Source organism: Diorhabda carinulata, chromosome 1 (assembly GCF_026250575.1).
Source record: "Diorhabda carinulata isolate Delta chromosome 1, icDioCari1.1, whole genome shotgun sequence".
Classification (NCBI taxonomy): Eukaryota; Metazoa; Arthropoda; class Insecta; order Coleoptera; family Chrysomelidae; genus Diorhabda; species Diorhabda carinulata.
In genome coordinates, this window is record NC_079460.1 from 6,509,382 (window position 1) to 6,525,671 (window position 16,290).

General features: G+C 32.0%; 1 protein-coding gene across 2 annotated transcripts in view; it reads left to right on the plus strand.

Annotated features, from left to right (window-relative positions):
* Positions 1-15,355, plus strand: part of LOC130895429 (transcription factor Ken) — a 40,381-nt gene extending 25,026 nt beyond the window's left edge. For both annotated transcript variants that reach the window (XM_057802704.1, XM_057802711.1), the window contains 3 exons: positions 7,967-8,308; positions 9,797-10,141; positions 10,200-15,355. In XM_057802704.1, the coding sequence (XP_057658687.1) occupies positions 7,997-8,308; positions 9,797-10,141; positions 10,200-11,222 (1,680 nt within the window). In that variant the 5' untranslated portion in view covers positions 7,967-7,996 and the 3' untranslated portion in view covers positions 11,223-15,355. The remainder of the gene's footprint in view (positions 1-7,966; positions 8,309-9,796; positions 10,142-10,199) is intronic.
* Positions 15,356-16,290: the final 935 nt, after the last annotated feature.

Below are 16,290 nucleotides of genomic sequence, written 5' to 3' on the forward strand. Positions count from 1 at the left end.
CCTCCGTACTCCCTGGTGCTGATGGATAAGCGAATCGGATAAGTCGGGCAATGTCTACCTCGTACCCTTAAAGAGTTTCGATACGCTTCTGCATTTGGTTTTATGGCTGCGATTGATACAGGTGTTCTAGATGTTTGTGACCATATCGTATGTCTAATATCGTCTTCAGCTGTTCGAAGTCATCTGTTTCTTCAAGAGTGGTCGTTTGGAATGAATCTGCGTCTCTTCGCAGTGCGATAGTTGAATTCACTGCTTTTTCTTCATCACACCAATTATTCACTATAGCGGCTGCCTTAAACGTAATTGGTCCAACACGTCTTACCGTCTAACGTTGAAGCCTTGACTCGATCAAAATTGCCAATGTCTTCTGTTTTGAGTTGTGTTTGTAGATGTATATATTCAATTTAATTTTATTGTGGCTGAAATGTCCTCTGTTTTTGAATTTGGAATTTTTTTCTCTATCGCCTTGATTTTTTTTTCCATGTGATTTTTCATCGTTGTCATTTCATTCTCAATATCCGATTTTAGAGGTGAGATTTTGTTTCGACTTCAGCGGCAATGTCAGTTTTCAATGACACAATATCGGCGGAAATATCGTTCTTCATAGTGAAAATCTTATCCAATTTGACAGAAACAACGTTTTTCAATGTCGAAATGCTCTCGTCGATAAGGATAAAAATTGACAAGATCAGTTGGAAGACTCCTCTTTGAATAGATAAGTTTCCGAATCAAATCCGTCACTTATCAGTGCCACTTTGAGCCTTTCTACTAATTTACTCTTCTTACCGGATGTTTCCATATCGAGATTCTCCAATTCTGCTCTTAGTTCTGTCACTTTTGAGTCACTTACTCTCTTGCCCATTTTTACGTCACTATTTATTTTCACAACCTTACACCGGAGAATGTAATTGTTTTTCTTTTTGATTTAAATTATCGCACTTCTGACACCAATGTAATCGTTTCTTATTTATTTAAACTATTTATAACGGTGGGCTAACTGAGATGTGGGGTCTTTAATTTTGCAAATCCATACAAGAGGATTATGGTCGTTTTCGACAATGAATTTTTGACCATACAAATACGGGCAGAAGTGTTTACAGGAATCTAAGATTGCCAAAAGTTCTCTTTCGATAGTTGAATAATTCAAAGTTCGGGAGTAATACGATATGGGAGAAAAGGTCGGAGAATGTTATCCATTCTTTCGAGAGTAGAAGGTCCGTTTTTAAGACCAAATGACATTCGTATAAACTCGTAGTGGGTTACGGAAAAAGCTGTTTTTTCGATTGAATTTCGATGGACTTCAATTTGATGGAAGCCTTGGGTTAGATCAAGGGTAGTAAAATATGTGGCTTTTCCTAGATTATCTAAAATGTCCTTAATATTGGGAAGATTATACTTATCTTCGATAGTGTTTTCATTTAATTTGAGCTAGTCAATAAACATACAGAATTTTTTCTTGCCGAAAGCATCTAGATTTGTTGGTATAACCCAAACAGGGGTGGAATAAGGAGATATTGAGGATGTAATAATTTTTTGGCGAGTAATTGAACCTGTCTGGAAATTTCTTTTCGCATGGCTTTCGGATGTCAGAAACCTTTGACGTAAGTTGGCAATTCTAGCGTCGATGGGTTCTAAAATGTCAAATTCTTTGAGCAAGGGTGTTTTAATATTGTAGTTATTCTTCCGTGTTAGTTTCATGGACATCAATGTGAAGGGCTTATTATAAATGTGATTTGAGTTGAAAATGATAGAAGCTTTAGGAGATATGATTGTATCTGATCCTCCTGTATCAACTAAAACTTTTAGTTTTGATTTTGGCATAATAAAGTATGGTAATTGGGGGTTGTTACGTATATTGTTAAGATTTATTGAATTGGTGTTTCTTGAGTGACTTCGTAAAAATTTTCGTCCTGAACGGCTGGATGAGAAGTTTCGTTTTCAAAATTGTCATTTGTATCGTCAAAGTCTAAAGTATCGTTACGATTGAAGTTTTCCTTTTGATGAGAATCAACATTAAAATTAAAAGTTTTTCTCGTGCAAGTACTCATTGGTTGGTTGCTAGTATAAATATTTTGTACACCACTCATTGGTTGCTGGACATTTCGAGAAGTTAGAAAATTTCTTTGGTGTTGTGGAGCATGGCTGTTTGGATTATTTCCAAAAGAATTGCTGGTAGGCGGATTATTAAATGTTTGATTATTACCAAAAGTATTATTAGGCTGAGATCTATTAACACTTTGGTTATTTCTAGGGGGTGGTTATTCTGAATTCTATTTATTGGAGAAATAGGGAGATTTGAAAAAGAGCTATTCGTGGGGACTTGGGTTAATAATAGGGTTCCGCGTGAAAGTTTGATGTGATATAGTGATTTGAAGGAATGGAATTTTGTTTCGATTTTTAGATAGAGGGTAATCTTCTATTTTGTTGACTCCTCAAAAAGTTCATATATAATTGTTGATTGTTATGATTATCGAAGGAGATACATTTTTTCAGGGCTTCATCAAGAGAATTTATTTGAAAATGTGATAAATATGCACAATATGGCTCGTTAATACCAGCGCAAAAGGTTTTGAGAGAAATATTTTTCAAGTATGTGGTTTCGAAATTTACAGTTTCAACATTATCTTTAAGAGCTATATGTTGAAGCAAATCATTCAAATTATTGAATATTCTTTGGTGATATTGGTCATAGGTCTCATTATCGTACTGAACTGTTGTAGATAATTGAGTTAATAAAATATCTTATCCGTATTTAGCTAGTGATGCTGGACGTGTATCTGTCCAAAGTATTAAATTTGAGTAATTTAAAAAATATCCAGGTTCACCTTTTATACGAGAAATAATATTGGCATTTAATATGAATTCTTGAATTTGGTTGAATGAGATTTTGTGATCGAAAGAAACGTAATTAAGTTTTCTACCGATTTTACAAACGTTGAAAGCTTATCTTTCGAACTAAATACAGGTAGAGTGGCACGGAGGCTGGAGATATCAATGTTTTGAAGAGACATATTAAAGCTATCAGTGTTTCGGTTTTGAAATTTTATTTTTAGAAGATAGAAAACTATTAGCTGAAGAAGAACTGGCCAAAGGATTTATAGAGAGATTTGACAATAAAATATGTAAGTTACTTTCAGAAATATCGTTACAGGTAAAGGTAAAGGTGAAAAGGAACGTTATACTTACAAGAGGATGATCATTGGTGATGTCTTCTGCGTACTACGTTTTTCTAGCCTTGGTTCGATGGATCGTATCGTTTAACAACTAAATTTGATCAGGAAACTTGTGTTTCTGCACGAATTTGATCCTGTTCGCAGCGCCAGAAATGTTCTTTGAGACACTTTTAACCTATTTTATTTACAATAAGTGACTACAGAAAATAACTATGCAGACATATCAATACTTTAACAATGAACAACAACAAAACAATGAGTGAACACGAATTTATTGAAATGAACTTATATTTATTTGATCCGTATTGTGGAATCCGCTGACTATGTGAATATTATTTATGCATATCGTTATTCATGTCGAAATCTATAGTACCAATTCCATACTAACAGAAGTTTTAATAAGTAACTACATATATATATATATATATATATATATATATATATATATATATATATATATATATATATATGTATACAATAAACATATTGTATTCACCAAATATCAAATATAGAAATGATTTATAAAACAAAATACAAACAATATATTTAATTATCTTACAAATTAAATATTATAAATTATTCAGATCCACTGGCGTTTGAATTCAAATGTTTTTATATACCGATAGTGTAGCTAATTTCATTTTTAGTTTGTTAGAGTATAGTAATCTGAAAACTTGGATTAGAGTCTAATTGTTGAGTTGCAAAGAGGCGATTTACGCTCAAAAGTATTTGAAAGTAATTTTTAATTGAATTGTACTAAGAAAATATTTCCGTCCGTCGTGGATCGGAATCGACACCGAAACCTCTTGATCCAATTTCCACTTAGCCACCCATCCCTTGTATGCACTTTGGGAAAATAAATTTGGTTGGGGGATAGACTTTCCAAGTATTCTTTTTATTAAGATTCTTTTGCCAATCAATGCTATTTTCGCATAGTTTGATAATTGGTTTATTGACTTATTGGAATAATTAAATTCTTTTTGAAAGGTATATCAGGAAGAGACATTCATTTATTAAATAAGATAGTACTGCAGCAAAGTACTTATTACATTTTTAATAAGCTTCACGGCAATATGTGATCTGGTGAAATTAGTTGATTTCAAACTTTCTATTATTTCGGTAAATTCATCCTTTCGTTCGAGAAAAACTCTTCACCCATTATTCTCCTTTCTGATTCTAAAATATAACCTATGTTTTGAAAGACATGTTATATTATTGAATGACTTCTTTTTAAATTTAGCTATTTTAAAGTATATTACTTGGCATTTCTTAAAAACGACCTCACTTATTATGCATACTTTTCATTAAAAAAAAAATTGAAGCAAACTCCTATACAAGAATTAGCTTTTTAGTCTATATAATTATTTGAGAAATTGTTTTATTCTGTAATAATGAACAGATCTGCAAGTTGTTTTTTCTTAAAACATTTATAGAAGTTTCTCTAGAATAGTCTATAGACATTTATCAAGTATCAATATTGTCACATATCTGTCAAAGATAAGAGTCTTTCACCTTCACATACATCAATTAAAAAAGACAAACGTTATTATCATATTATGAATTAATCTCTATTGTTACATTCATCAGCATATTTTGTTACCTACTACTTCGAAAAAAAAAAACAATCATTATGATGATAAAATAGTTTATCACCTTCTATAATGTCTTCAGTCAATGATAAATCTTCTTATCGAAAATGAACCATAAATTATTATTTTAGTTATATTATACATTTTTTCATACACTCATTTTGCAATCCAATTTAGTGCTATCAGATAATTTATTAATAGAGCATTTTCAAAGTTAACTACAGCACCATTGTTCAATGTGTCAACATCGAGAGCCATGAAATGTTTTAAGAGTTTCTAATGTTTGATTTTATTACTGCGCATAGATATGAAGGAAATTTATGAGAATTATACCAATACATGAGGCAATTTTAGGATTATATTTGATGAATTATAGTTCGTTTGGATACGTTATTAGTAAGATCTGGATAACCATTTTCTCATAGTATACTTGGGGAAAATTTCTGAGAGTTACGATTATTTCAGGCCTTTTCAATAACTGCCTTAACGTTTAGTAAATTTCAAGTTGATCATAGAATTGACACACATTGTTGTAACTGATTCCTAATTTAGTAAGCCCAAGTCTTGATAGATGCTTCATATGTGTATATTGTACTTTAGTTTGTATAAAACACATTCCTGTTTTCTGCCAATTATGATGTGAAAATCGCATGAAACAGTGCTGGTATGATGAATGTTGCTGACTCTTGATTTTGACGTTGTATCTTAAGACTTAATTTTGATTATTTATTTATAGTACAATCTTTCATATACGAGCCCCGTCCCGTTTTGATTCATACAGCTTCAATATTTTCAGAGGTAACTTTCCAGATGAAGAAATCCTAGTCATAAGTATGTAAAAAGTTCGTTCTTATTTTTCATCAAGCATTTTGCTAACAAACAAGTTTACAATTTGTCAAAAAATAGGAATAATAATTGTATATAAATACATTTCAAACCAACGACCCTTCACTAACATTAACGCAATTTTATTATCCCGTTTCGTCGCCTTTAGCTTTCATAACGGCATTAATGCTCTTGGGTATTGTATTTGCAAGTTGTTAACAATTTTATCTCGTGAATATATGTCATATTTCTGGAAGTCTCGCTATCAAATCTCCCAATGTCTTGTAGGAGATAAGTACACGTCTTTTTCCATTTTACGCCATAGATACATGTTTGAGACCCACTCATTACAACATAATATTTTGACGTCTAGTACTCAGGCTCTATCTTACTAGAATTAAAAATTCTCCCCCGTGCTGAAAGTTTCTTCCATCTTGAGTATGAAACAATCCTTAAGAAGGTTATAGATCTATTAGTATTAACCCTACTATCTATAAAATATAACAATCCGATATCTTTGGCCGACATCGATGCCCACACCACAACGGATGCCGGAAAATTTCGTTTCAGACAATCTGGATGAAATGTCGCGGAAGACACTACTCTGACTGTCACCTATTCATACTTCAAGAGACTCATCGCTGGAATGTATTGTATTCCACTATTCCAATTCTCAATGTCTCGGATATCTGACCTATTTTATTTTGTGTTGAGGTCGATAAAAATTTAGCTTTAGAACAGATAAACTACATTTAAGAAAAAATAATTAAAAAATATCAACTTGTATAACTCAAAATTAAGCTTCTTAGTTTCTCCGTGAAATGTGAATCTTGAAACAGGTCTTCCTATACCATCACTGGATAGTAAAATGAACTGGCCACAATAAACACGTTTATTTTGATTTATTATTCGTTTAACAGCTTTTCTGTTGTCCATTTCTTTGAATTAAGGAATATTGTGGTGATTGAATTGTTTTTCTTGTAAAATTTTATTACATTTATAACAATATACATTTCGATTACCTTTTTTTATTAGATACCTTATTCGATAGTTTACAATAATTAACCTAATTTTTCAATCAATTACTTCACCACCAATCAATAACATTGACCACATCATATAATAATATTTACTGCCAATAGTATAAACACAATGGTGTTTTAACATATCATTCATAGCTACCTCGGTCTCAACCAATTTTTATTCTTTAAGAATATCGTTACATCAAAATATTGAAACATTTCTAACAATAGTATTTGTAAGAAATTCGTTGAATAAAATTATCCTATAACAAATCGCTTGAAAGATATCCTCCTTCCATCAGGGAAATATGCTTTAACAAAGAATTATGGAAGAATTTTCCGTAGCAATCGAAAAACAGGTTTTATACAGCAAGAATCACATAGAAAGAAAATGCCAAGCCAATTGCATCAAGTAACTTTGTAAAATCTTGATTAAATTAAAAAATTGTAACAGTAACAGTATTTTGGAAAATACAATAATTATATCACGCAAATTATAGAAATATAACTAGGACCAAGAAAACTGTGAACATTGATGATATCCCTGATCTTACAAAATGAACAAAAGAACTCAATACAACTACAGAACTTTATCCAATAATTCGTTTGGGTTATTTTCCTTTGATAGTCATGTTATTCATTTTCAAAGTAATTACAAACAAAAATTCTTCTAAGAATGTATCCAACTCTACAAAGTCGATACACTGTGCCCAAAACTTCCATCAGCTCCACAAGACGAGGTCATCCTGTCTTAAGAGGGGAAAGAATTACATCGAAACATTCTAACAACACTATTTGTAACATCTTTATTAAAGATTCTTATCCGATAAAAAATTATCATTATACTTTCACTTCATTTATTTAATACACATTTTATTAAAATAAATATTATAAATAAATATTTAATTCTCATTTAGATATAATTATTATTATAAATAGCAATATTGTGATTTCTAGTATTTTATCATCACAACTAGGTATTAATTCGAGTCATGTCACTTCTCAAGACGGTGTTCTTCGTTTTAACTGAAACTTTGCCGGAATAAATCTTTTAAGAAAAGTTGCTTGAGTAAATTACATTATCATGTAGGTACGGACAAAGAAGATAAAAATGGTAACTTGGTGAATTTTGTTTTTATCTAATATATTTTATTTGAATTACATATTTAAATGTTATTTTTCAACGTATAAAATTATTATTGATTTTAAAAAATAGTTACCGCTTTTTAAACATATTCTGAGTTAAATTTGAAATTTCATTAAGTGTGCTAATTAAAATTGGATGTGGCTCGTAATCTATCTGAAGTAGGATTGAGTTTATTGTAGAAATAGTGATGTGGTTTTTATTGTGTTATAGGCTGCCCTCTTCCCAATTACGAAATTCGCCATGTACTCAGAGGAACAAGACTCGCACGGCTTATTAACCCTGCATTATGGCAAACACCACGCTACCATAGTTGATGAAATTAAAACATGCTTCGCTTCTGAGAATTACGCCGATATGACATTCGTTTGTGATGACAAGACAGCACTTAATGCTCACAAATTGGTAATGGCGTCCGCGAGTCCTTTAGTTCGCCGCATCCTTGGAGAGAGTGCCCATGCTCAGGAACCTAGCGTAGTTCTCATCCCTGGAATAAAAAGCACCCATCTGCGCCACCTTCTAGATTTCCTTTACAATGGACAAGCTTGTATCAAGGTAAACAAGTAGTTTCTTGCAATTCGTCATCAATTTATACTAAATATAGCATATGGATAAGTAGGTATTTCTGCAAATTCATTGTTTCATATAAAGACATCAGAACATATCTATAATATGAGAATTTATTCTATTAAATCGTTCTCAGTTTTCAATGAAATGCATTAATATAAGGGTGAACAGTATTATCTGAGCCACCTTAACCAAGTAAATTTAACAAAGCAAGTTAGTCAACAACTAAAAATATTTATTTAATAAATTCGTTTTAATTTTTATTGGAACAGAAAATCGAAGTTTATAAAAAGAAAAATTTGAAATAATGGACATGTCTTATGTGGAAGGGAATTAAAACTGTAAATATATATCTGTATATTTTTGAGCGCGGTGTTGCCAGCTACAGCACTGAATCTTTTGTTTTTTCTTTGGATAGTAATTTAAATCTATAGAAACACAGCGGAGTCTTAAGTTGGATTATGACACAGTGAAGCAGTGTATTATCTTGCAAAAAGACTGCGACGCGACGCCTTCAAAGATAAACTTAGATGGTACAATGCGGACCTGTAGAATCTCTGACAGGTACGTATGCTCAGTCAACGTCCTATTCTGGATGAAGACTAACTCCGTGTGAGCGCCAATGTATGTCTCACCATGTTATCATTTATTAGTCTTCCGTCAAATAGGAACACTACATCCTCTCGCCTTGTCGTATACCTACTCTTAAGTATCTTTCTACGAGAAGCCAATTTTAACCTGCCAATCGGAGTTCAATGGCTCCATTAGCTCTAGTTTAAGAAGATACCTGACCGTTATATTTGTTCACTGCTATTGTGGCAATGTCGTCGATACACAAGAAGCTGTGGAGAAAATCCCGTTGAATTTCAACTTCTGTCATACCCGGATTTATTCGAAAAATTAATGGATTTAATTCATGAAATAGTCTTTTTTGCAAAACGTTATTAAATATTTGATCATCGACAGAGAATATTGCTGAACTAATTTTATTATTATTCCCAATTGGTAATTACAATATGGAATTGAGCTGTAACAACTAAATGATGATCTGAATTATATTTTTTGTTCCTCTATTATGTTATAATCTTTTAAAGAGTAATAATTTGATAAAATATGTAGCAATGAAAATGGTCCATAGGATAATGTTACATGTGGTGACCTATTTTTGTTGTTTTAACTTTTTCCGCCGCTTTCTTATGTCTATTGATATCCTTCAGAGATGATCATTAAACTTGAGACAAGTATCGGATCAATTTAAATCATCATATTTTTATTGATTTAGTTCGTTCTCTTCAAATTCTGCGCCAAAGTCCTAGGTTATCCCATCTCATTGAAGTATCTTGTTGTGAATTTGGAGTGTAAAGGTTCGTACCCGAAGAATTATGTTTTTTGTTTGCAAAATTGCAAATTTGCAACTCAAGCTATATATCAGTGTAATGATAAAATTGACTATAATTACATTTTTTTATGTTCTAGTCGAGTGAATTGGATAGTATTCAAGAGCTATTCGACGTACTTCAGATCAAATCGGATATTTGGCAGTCTTCCAATTCAGAAGAGGCTAAAACTTTGTCCGAAGACGACAATAGTTGGACAGCTCCTGACAATGAAAACTTTGATCCGATCATAGTTAAAAGAGAGGCAGAAGAAGATGAGAAGGAAGAGGGGGAAATTAAAGATGATGACGAAGACGACGATGCAACAGATGACAATATTAAAAAAGAACAAAATAGCGTATCTCCAAACCCAGTGAACTTATCATTGAATACTAAAAACTCCAATATTGAAAAAACTATCGATGAACATGACAAACATTCGGGTGTAAGTTAACCAATTTACACATCTATATTACACATTTAATTTAAACATTTTTTTACAGAAATTGGAACCGAAAACTTCGAATATATTTAAAGTTGGTCAGTCTAGAGTGAAAATAGCTCAAAAGGCACAAGAACTCACACAATTCCATCAACACAGAATAAAACGGAAAAGTATGTACATAGAACCCATAGACCTCAAACACCATGATGACTTATCTCATCTGAAGCCTCCCATAGCGGATCAGAAATTAATCTCATTGGTACAGAGCCCCGATAACTACGTTGTAACACCTCACAGAAAAAGAAGGCCGGGCTTTCATAACTCCCCAGCGCAAAACCCTCCATTTGTTCCTTTTTCCCCTTCATATATTGAAGAAAGCACACCACATCATCACAGATATAAGAGTCTTCCTCCATTATTGGCAGCTCATCATCCTCTCTCTTTATCAGCACCTCCATATCTAGTGGATCGAACACATACTCCGACACCAGGTCAACATCCAGATATTTCCGGCCCAACCGATAAGGTGATTGTAAAAGACAGACCTCCAAGTGCGGATCAAGGCTTAGCAACGGATTCATATCAAACGTTCGAACACACATGGGGAGCTTGGTCTTTGTGTCAAACTCAAGTGAACGCTCCTTCGGGAAATGACGATTCTCGGGAACTTCCGCTCACATTTTCAACAAGTAGTAACGATGAGGCAGCTGAAAGTTCGTCTCATGCAACCGGTAGTAGTAAAGAATCTTTACCTGCTGTACAAGTTCGAGAATATCGTTGTGAATATTGTGGCAAACAATTTGGTATGTCGTGGAATCTAAAAACTCATCTTCGAGTGCATACAGGAGAAAAACCTTTTGCGTGTAGATTGTGTGTAGCTATGTTCAAACAAAAAGCACATTTATTAAAACATTTGTGTAGTGTTCATAGAAACGTTATATCCTCGAATGATGGCAATTCCGGAAGATTCAATTGCTGTTTCTGTCCATTGTCCTTTGAATCCTTACCTGAATTGATAAGACACTTATCAGGACCTCATAATAATTTGTTATTAAGTAAAAATATGCACGAGCTAAAATAGCTAATCCCAATACATTCCATTTTCCACTGATGAAGTCGTATACAATAATTTAGAACGACCAAATCTTGTGATATACTGATGTTGTCAGTGCCTTTTCGTGTGGACGTACATGTCTGTTACCATTAGTTGGTAGTTCTTTCCTGGATTGGGCATGAGAAAATGTGCCTATTTCCAACTATACTCGACGCCATCCGTTAAAAATGTGTTAATAATTTTATTGTATAGACATAATTTTAACCGTTGTGTTCAATTTGAATTTACGTACCTAACTACGCGTGGTGTGTATAACAGGTGGTTTTTAAAATTATGTTTTTCGGCTGGTCCGAGCTTAATCATTATGTCCTATAAATTATTCAAAAGATCTACCATTATATACACTACAAATGGATACATTCTTAATACATTAACGAAAAATGCGCATTAAAACTGAAAAAACAATTATAAATGCTTAAATATGTAGGAAGGAAGATCACGTGCCTTAGAAAAAATTACAAGAAGAATGCTTCTCGCACAGAAATGTGTACACGAAATTATGTGTTTGATAGAAATTAATCCAAGTCCAAAAAGAAAAAAAATTCTATTGAAAGCTTATATCCTTTAAATTTGCAAAGCGAAGCAAGCATACCTATAAAATAAATCTTATGGGGTATAATTGTAGAATGCTTGTTCTTAGATTGTATTCAAAGAGGAAATTGTAATGAAACTTATACTGAAATAATTCAGTTCAAAGCCTTAGAATATTACTATTTGTATGGTAACTGAGCTAAAAACATGCATGTCTGCCATTGCATATTACAGTATGAAGTTATTGTTGTCCGTTTGCTGGTATAAATCAAAATTAATGTCTTGTAAGATGACAAGAAATATATATTAGACTTGTCCAGAAATCAGATACAACATTAAAGTAGAAGAAATGTAACGTTATGGACTAGAGAGTAATGTAGTGGCTCCAACAGCATGATATTCTTTTAGAGACTGAATGCCTCGCTTCTTTTTTTTTCTAGAATTTGGATGACCCACATACATGTATAAAATTTCGTTTCAAATTATTTCCTAGCCTTTCCCATCGTGGACATATGAAAAATCGTCTTTTAGACATTTAAATGAATGTTTGATACGTCTGATTTTCCTCCATTGTGTACTATTCTAACCATCGTATATGGTTATTAAATAGTTTGCCGAAATATACCTATAAGATTTCGTTCTTTCCCACCTCTCTACTCAATTAGTTCTCTATCTGTATGGTTGGTACTGCGGTGGTTACTTGGTTCACAGTATCAATAGTTTTCGCAAAGAAGCCATATTATACTTTCAGTCACCGTTTCTGGATCCAGAGTTCTTTGCATCAACATCATATTGGGTCACTTTCTTGTTATGTATGTGGACTTATGCCGCATTACTTTTTCCAAGTCGAACGACCCTATCAGCTTTACACTGGTATAGAAATGTTCATATGGAGTGAAACCTCAAGTTTATTTATATTTCTATAAGATTGTTTTATACATTGTGGTACAGTTCTTCCTATTCAACTGACTTGCTACTAGCAATAGCACTTTTCAAAGCTCATAATCACAATTTATACTGTTTTGTTAGTCTCTTGGTGCAAGATAATTTCTTCTTAAATAAGCTCTTGATTTAACCAGTCAACAAATGGTCGTTTACTTTTGGCTATCTTCTTTGGCATAGAACGGTCACATCCTTATTCAATTAATCAATGTTGCATTGTAAATAAGAAACGTTTTTTGACTTTTCTTAAGGCAGAATATATGGTACTCCTGCTCATCAATCTTAGTTAACTGCAAATGATTCAATATTCGACGTTGTCTGTATTATTTTCCGTCTACTAATATAAGAATTCGTCCTCAGTGATTCTAGTACCCTTGAACTAAAGTCAGTTATCTTTTTACTTTACAGTCTTCATCTTCTGGCCAAAGTTATTTTTCAAAATTCACTATTCTCTCGTTTTTTATAAGTTAACAACTTATATGTGCTACTTTTTGTACGTGCACACTGGCTTTAACAAATTAGTCAACTAAATGTATTCATCTTCTTTTCCAATGTTTTTCGTCAGTAGTACTCGTATATTTATATTCAAACCATACTTTTTTTCATTTATTCTTTTTCTAATATCGTTTAATTATTGAAAGATCTATCCATACATAATCAATCGATTGAGACAAACTTTGAATTATACGAAAATTCTTTGTATAAATATATTTTAATAATAGTCTTTACACCACAACTCCAGCATTATAGATAGTGGGATTCAGGTATAAATGGTTACCTTTTCATTTAATTTTACAAGCTTTTTTAATAATATAACAGTATAAAATGACAGAAAAATACACATAAGCAGTTTCATGTACTTTTCTCATCAGAAACGTTTATAGATGTTTACAAAAAAAAGGAGTAGTGACCTATTAATACACTTTATTTGATTATGTTAAAAAAGAGATTAGAAACACACCAAGAAATAACTGAAACTAAGGATAATCCATCCTCTAAAAGTAGATTGGTGTCTACTGTTGAAATTAGTCAATAGATTGCAGAGTCTAGAGGATTGTTATACCAAAATATAATTTTAGTTAACCGTTTCCTTTGAACAAAAAAATAAAAATAAAATTCTACTCATTAAAAAAGTACAAATAGTTGGATATTTCACAAATGTTGATACTTTTTCATTCAATTAGTACTAAGGAAAAATTTTGTAAATTTTTAGGAATCAGCCTATCGTGAATGGCCAATTTATTTACTAGTTTGAATTGTGTTTCCAATTTCTGTTTTGAAATAATTTTTTAAACCTGTTGTTCGATGTATATCTTTCCACGTTCTATTTCTTGTTTCTTTTCTTTCAAGTTTTGTGTAACTCTATTTGATCGGCAGCTACTTTGTAATGTAAATAGGTGATTACAAAAGCTTGGAAAATTGAATGGAGATAGCTTATGCAATAGATACATTTTTTATTTTTCAATAATTGCTCACAAATATTGGTTGTAAAGTAGGTACGTAGTGTGGTCAAGAAATAAAGTAACTATTTTTTTTTCGTTAAATATTTACCACAATCAAGAAATCACGATCAAGTGAAGGTGATACATGATCGTGAATGCTTCCATCATATATCGGGAGGTTTTCGTCGTATTGCTTCAAGCAAACGACGCATAACTAAAGATGATATTTTCATTCTGGAAAGAACCCTCTATACACTACGTCATTTCATCAAATAAAATAATTAGTAAGACTTGCACATTTAATAGACTTGGCATGTTTTCTTCTGTCTTTAGATCATGATTCTTCAAATTGGTCTCACTAGAATGATTGGACACTGTTACCAATTATCACTAGCTGCAAATCTTGATTGCCTTTGACTTAATAGCCTGTGAGCGATACACTTGCAAAGGTTCTTTTAGTCAAAGTTTTAGGAACAAATTTCATTGCCAGACATTAGCATGACATTAGTAAATAATGATTCGTGAACAGCTTTTGTACCACATATAAACAATTTTAGATTTGCTAAATACCATAATCAATAATAAGTGCGTAGGAGTATAATTGTATTCTTCACACAAAATTCAATGAAGATTTTTTTGATCTATTTTTTCGATAGTAAAAAGTCGCCAAGCACACCAAAATGCGTATTTGCCTTCTGTCAAAAACAAAACCGAACACACTATGTATTTCAAATTGTTCTATTCACAAAATAAAGCATTTTTTGTTTTTGTATGCAACAATTGTATATTATTTGCTTATAGGTCGTTACTGTGAAACAGAAACTTATGATCGTATATTTTTTAAATATATACACCAAAGAAATAAAAATTAAGTCGAAATATACAATCTCAGTAACTTATTTTCTCTCTTTGATTCGCTCTCATTTTTATTTTTATACTAGACAATCTACCAATATGGAAGGTAATGCTATATTTGTAGTAATTTCATAATTACAGTTTCATTTGATTTTAATCTATATTAAATATTTTTTAAGCCGACTCATTTAAAAAAAAAATTATTTCAAGGAAATCTCTTGGCACGATTGATTATAAAATGTGGTACAAATAACGTAACTTAGTATTTTATTGTTAAATGTAAATACATAGTTTGTAAATAGTGTAAGAAATAAAAAATGTTTTTTTGTATTTATTTTATACCATCCAGAAATTCTACATACTGCCCAACATTCTAAATAAATGATTGAACCACCTCTTCCCAAATAGCATTTACAAAGCCAGATCGGTAAGTCCATCACTTTTTGAATTTCCCGCCTTCTAACTGAAACGGCAACACTGCACTTGTCAATATGCAGTGTTGTTTTATAGCTATATCTATACACCGAAAAATTGCTAACAATAATTTATTCAAACTGCTTAAGTTAACACCTTAATAAACCTTTTTAACAAACATTCATTATATTAATTAATTTAACACCAAGGGCACAAAAGTAAACGTATCAATAGATTTTGAGCTCAAAAGGAACTGAAATGTTTATAATAAATTAATTTATAACCTTTTCAGAATGTAATGGCATCTTAAATTCAAGCAATCACAAAGATCCATTTCTGATTTATTTTCATAAGATGTCGACGATATTGCCGAGTCAAACGGGATTGATGTTCTTCGTGGAAGAATATCGTTATTTTTTCCAATTTGTACTCTAGTCTCTCTGGATGGTTTTTCTCTCTTTATATCAGCTGCCGCCTCATTTTTACTCGAGGTCAGTAGACTTGCGGAGCCTAATCGAAATGGTATTTCTTCATTTATTTCAGTCGGCGTCTCATTTTTACTCGATTTCGGTAGACTTACGGAGTCAAATCGAAATTGTTCTTCTTCATTTTTTCAGTTGGTGACTAATTTTGATTCGATGTCAGTAAACTTGCGGAATATGTTCTTTCTTCATGTATTTCAGTTTGTGAGCCATTTTGACTAGATGTCGGTAGTCTTGTGGAATCAAGTCGCCATGATCTTTATTTATATCAGTTTGTGGAAAATTTTGACTGGATGTTGTAGGTCTAAGGGATTTGAATCGAGTTAATCTGTTTCTTGAAGGCGTTTTGTAAGATTTTTCAGTTTGTGG